The sequence below is a fragment of the Phoenix dactylifera genome, chromosome 13 (genome assembly GCF_051530095.1).
Source record: "Phoenix dactylifera cultivar Ajwa chromosome 13, Ajwa_hap1_PhDact_Kaust_v1.1, whole genome shotgun sequence".
Lineage (NCBI taxonomy): Eukaryota > Viridiplantae > Streptophyta > Magnoliopsida > Arecales > Arecaceae > Phoenix > Phoenix dactylifera.
Window position 1 is genome coordinate 25,912,301 of NC_143202.1, and position 4,735 is coordinate 25,917,035.

The window sequence follows — 4,735 nt, forward strand, 5'->3', positions numbered from 1 at the left end:
GTGACAGCAACAGTAGCGGCCGGCGACGGTCCGACCAGTGGTGGCTGAGGGTTGGGCAGGTGGCGACTGCTGCCCTTGGGCCAAGAAATGGGGAAGGGGAGATGTACTCCCATCCGTGAAGAGAGAAGGGTCTTCTTCCCTTCTCTCTCATTCACCCTCCTTTTGTTCTTTTCACCGAGACCACAATCGCCGGCATGGCGGCGGCCATGGTTGGCAACAGCACAGGCCAGTGGTACAAGGTGGGGAGTCGGGCCTCCCCGACTGCCCCTAAATCTGGAGGGGTTGAGATAATTGGGGACCTGGTAATGGGCCCCAAAGTATATGTAAGTTATGGTTCAGAATATTTTAATATTAAATTATTTAGTTCGTGATTTATAATTGATGTTGTAGGGAAAGAGTCAGCGGTGCCAGGAGATTTTGATCAGGAAACTCAGCACCCCAGCGCGTAGGTTGTGATTTAGATCTGTGTTTGAGTCAGTCTGCAATTCCTGTAAGAATCCCTATATCTGAGCACTTTTATTTATGCATATATTGGATTTATCGTTGGATATATTTTATCAATATGTTGATATTAATTTTATGAGCTTGTATGACACATATGAGGTGTGCATTTTGTTTATTATGAAATATTGGAATAATTAAATTGGGAAGAATTATCATATTTTTGAGAATATGTGAAAATATGTGATGAGTGTGAAATATGGTTAAAACATATAAACTAGACATGTAAAATGGGTTGGACTAACCTTGTCATGAGATAGCCTCTACGAGCTTATGCGTAGGATAGCCGCCACGAGCTTATGCGTGGGATAGCCTCTACGAGCTTATGCGTAGGATAGCCTCCACGGGCTTACGCGTGGGATAGCCTCTACGAGCTTATGCGTCGGATAGCCTCCACAGGCCTACGCGTGAGATAGCTGCCACGAGCTTATGCGTGGGATTTGTGCAGTCTTGGATTGGGTCATGAACTTGGTTAGTCCAAAGCCAGAAGTGAAAAATCTGAAAACTTGGGAATCAGAGTAATACGGAAATTGATCACATAATGTGAAAAAGGATTTATGAATATGAAATGGTTATATATATTTGTTGTTTGTTGAGCCTTTGAAATGATGAAATGACATTTATTTTGATGCTTTGATTATTTATTATTATTATTGTGTGTGGCTGTTGGGATTCTTACTGGGCTGGAAAAGCTCATACTACACTTACATTTTTTTCAGAGGCACTGGATTCGTAGGATCTGTCAGGTGGGACAAGAAGTGAGATCGATCTGGAGTCAGATTGCTAGATAGATAGAAGCAGCTTATCTTTTATTGATGAACATTTGAAAATCTTGTAATTGAACCGATTGTTTATTTGGACATGTCGAATTTGTCAATTTGAATTAATTTATTAGTTGTGGATTTATTGAATTATTGTTTATCTTAGGCCTTGCATGATCTTTAGGGCACTGCTCTAGGGCTCATGCGGCCGGTCACGTGCCGGACCCGGATGATGGGTTTGAGGCGTGACTCACTTCACGAAGAAAGAAGTTAGCGTGAACAAAACAAGCATAATGAAACCATGTCAGCCCAAGGGTGGAAAGCTTATCGACGCCTGGCAAGCTTCCTCAAAGTACAGCGGTCCACGTGTAGAGGAGCGGGCAAGCGGTAGAAAAGTTTGACTGGGACCTTGTTACCATCCCTTGAGACCGGAAAAGGTTTATTCCAATTCCAATTTTGCCTCAGAGCATGTGTGACGTCAGAAATGATCCCTCAGAAAATTTCATGATCTCAGAATATGATGTGATCAAAGATATTAAAAAGTCCCACCAAACATGTACATCTAATTTAAGTACATATAAGATATCCCATCATCCTCGCTTTACGATTATCATCAATTATTGATTAAGTCCAGCATGGTGCAACAAAGATCTAGCAGATAAGAACCCAGTAAAATTAGGCAACATATGCATGCATACACATAGAGATTGATATCTATATAGATAGATAGATAGATAGGCAGACAGGTAGGTAGGTAGATAAATATGGTCTAATTTTATTAACACATGGTAGTCTGTAAAATTAGACCATATATATATATATATATATATATATATATATATATATATATATATATATATATATATATATATATATATATATATATATATATATTGGAAGGCATGGCCTACCTACATAGAATTTAAGATCATTCAGGTCAAACTTAATTAGCTTGGAAGTTGAAAAGAAGGCTCTTGCGTATCCCAGTCAATGGAAAGAAGGCTGCGGACAAAGCTGTCACCCAAGATGACCTTTGGACCAAGCTTAGCCACCAACACCTGATTAATGTGATTAATGTCATTAATTACTATCCTTCCTGTTTTCTTGTCTAAATACACCGAGACGGTGCATTATAAAAGGCCAACCATGCCACCAATTCCACTCACAGCAGAAGAGAGACTTCCGAAACTTGCCATAAAGCTTCTGAGTTCTCATCTTCCCTCTCTAGAACTACCTTTGCTATTAGACATGGCAATTCCGGTCATCGACTTCTCGAAGTTGGATGGCAAGGAAAGGGCCGAAACTTTGGCTAAGATCGCCAATGGATGCGAAGAGTGGGGATTCTTTCAGGTCAGTCAGTAACACTGCCGCAACCCATTTAGGCCATGAACATATTAAATGTTGTCATTTATTCTCAACGATCTTGTTGTTGCTGTTGTCAGCTGGTGATCCATGGGATTCCGGTGGAGCTTCTGGAGCGCGTGAAGAAGGTCAGCTCTGAATGCTACAAACTGAGAGCTGAAGCCTTCAAGAAATCCAACCCTGTCCAGTTGTTGAACAAATTGGAGGATAAAGAAGGCGAGAACAGTAACGTTCAGCGGTTGGACGACGTGGATTGGGAGGATGTGTTTGTTCTCCAAGACGACAATGAATGGCCATCCAACCCCCCAGAGTTCAAGTAAGATCCTACACTTCCCGGCCAGGTCAACCGAAGACATATACGGTTGCTTCATTAAAACCCTTCTCTTCCTTAACTTGCAGGGAAACCATGAAGGAATACAGGAGAGAGCTCAAGAAGCTGGCGGAGAAACTAATGGAAATAATGGATGAAAACTTGGGTTTACAGAAGGGCTGCATAAAGAATGCTTTCTCCGGCAATGGCGAACACGAGCCCTTCTTCGGGACCAAGGTGAGCCACTACCCGCCATGCCCTCGCCTAGACCTCGTTCAAGGCCTTCGTGCCCACACCGACGCCGGCGGCGTCATCCTGCTCTTCCAAGACGATCATGTAGGTGGACTCCAGATGCTTAAAGATGGCCAGTGGATCGACGTCCAGCCTGTAGCCAATGCCATCGTGATCAACACCGGAGATCAGATAGAGGTGCTCAGCAATGGGCGATACAAAAGCGTGTGGCACCGTGTGCTCGCCACCAGCAATGGCAACCGCCGCTCCATTGCGTCCTTCTACAACCCCTCCCCCAAGGCCACGATAGCTCCAGCAACCCCCGGAGAAGTGGCTCAACCTTTGTACCCCAAGTTTGTCTTCGGGGACTACATGGATGTGTATGTCAAGCAGAAGTTTCAGCCCAAGGAGCCTAGGTTTGAAGCGGTCGCAGCCATTTGAAGGCAAAACTGAAGCTAGAAATGATGAAAACGAGAAACAAGGTTACATGGATTCTTTTTTTTTTTTTAATGAAGAAGAATAAAATGAATGCAAGACGAGGACTTCCCAGGGGGTTCTTATGGTGCATTAGTGCTGGTATGATTGCACCCTAAAATAAGGTTACATAGATTTAGTTTTTGTTTCAACCAGTGTAAGTCAGAATGTTGAGACGTCCTACAATGAGTGGTCCTGTGTTGGTTAATTAATTTGCAAGAGTTGATTGTTTGTAACATGGTACTGGACGGACGGGTCATAAAATTTGGTGGTGTTGTTCAGTCAGTGTTCACTTAATTTATAGTTTGTAGGTGTTGTTGAGTCAGTGTTCACTTAATTTGTAGTTTGTACTCTTGAGATCATGGGCTAATTCAGTTGTGACTGCTGTAACTTATTTTACCATGTAATTCTTTTTACCATCAATGTGTGAGGCTATAAATAATTCTTTCTGCATTAAAGATGGACTCTTTTTACCATGTCACATTGCGTTGTCTTGTCTTTGATTGCTATCTTCATTCTTCTAGTCTGGGTACCCTAGCCTTTGGAATCTTTGGATTGCATTAACCAAGCAAGAAGACTCTAAGAGGTGTTAAATTATCATCTATCTTTCTGTAGCAAGAAATTAGGAGCGAGGAAAGTGAATCCAATCCCATTTCTTTTTTTTTTAAAAAAAAAGAGAGAGAGAAAAGAATGCAATCAAAAAGAAAGAAAGAATTTATCTCTAATGCAGAAAGAACTATTTATAGCCTCAAACTTAGATGGTAAAAGAATTATCTCCAACACAGGACCGTTCATTGTAGGACTCAGCATTCCCACTTACATAGGTTGAAACAAAAACTAAATCCATGTAACCTTGTTTCTCATGTTCATTTCTAGCTTCTGCTTTGCCTTCACATGGTTGCCACAGCTTCAAACCTTGGCTCCTTGGGCTGAAACTTTGTAACATGTGGTACTAACACACTATAGATTGGATTCTTAAATATTTTTTAATTTTGGTGATCCAATGGATACGAAGTCGCAAAGCTAAACTCGCGAGAGGGAAAAAAAAAGTCGGTGTAGGAAGTTGCAGGGCTACTCGAATTTGGAATGCATGGAC

General features: G+C 41.8%; 1 protein-coding gene across 1 annotated transcript; it reads left to right on the top strand.

Annotated features, from left to right (window-relative positions):
- Positions 1-2,401: 2,401 nt before the first annotated feature.
- LOC103699725 (1-aminocyclopropane-1-carboxylate oxidase-like) lies at positions 2,402-4,005 on the top strand. Its single transcript, XM_039130774.3, has 3 exons — positions 2,402-2,612; positions 2,705-2,940; positions 3,024-4,005. The coding sequence occupies exons 1-3, from the start codon at positions 2,409-2,411 to the stop codon at positions 3,604-3,606; spliced, it is 1,023 nt and encodes a 340-aa protein (XP_038986702.2). The 5' UTR covers positions 2,402-2,408; the 3' UTR covers positions 3,607-4,005.
- The last annotated feature ends 730 nt before the right edge of the window (positions 4,006-4,735 follow it).

Excerpts from the sequence above, each read along its gene's own strand:
- LOC103699725 (XM_039130774.3), top strand. The coding sequence starts at position 2,409 with ATGCCACCAATTCCACTCACAGCAGAAGAGAGACTTCCGAAACTTGCC. Across the intron at positions 2,613-2,704 it reads AAGAGTGGGGATTCTTTCAG|CTGGTGATCCATGGGATTCC; the intron begins GTCAGTCAGTAA and ends TGCTGTTGTCAG. Across the intron at positions 2,941-3,023 it reads TCCAACCCCCCAGAGTTCAA|GGAAACCATGAAGGAATACA; the intron begins GTAAGATCCTAC and ends CTTAACTTGCAG.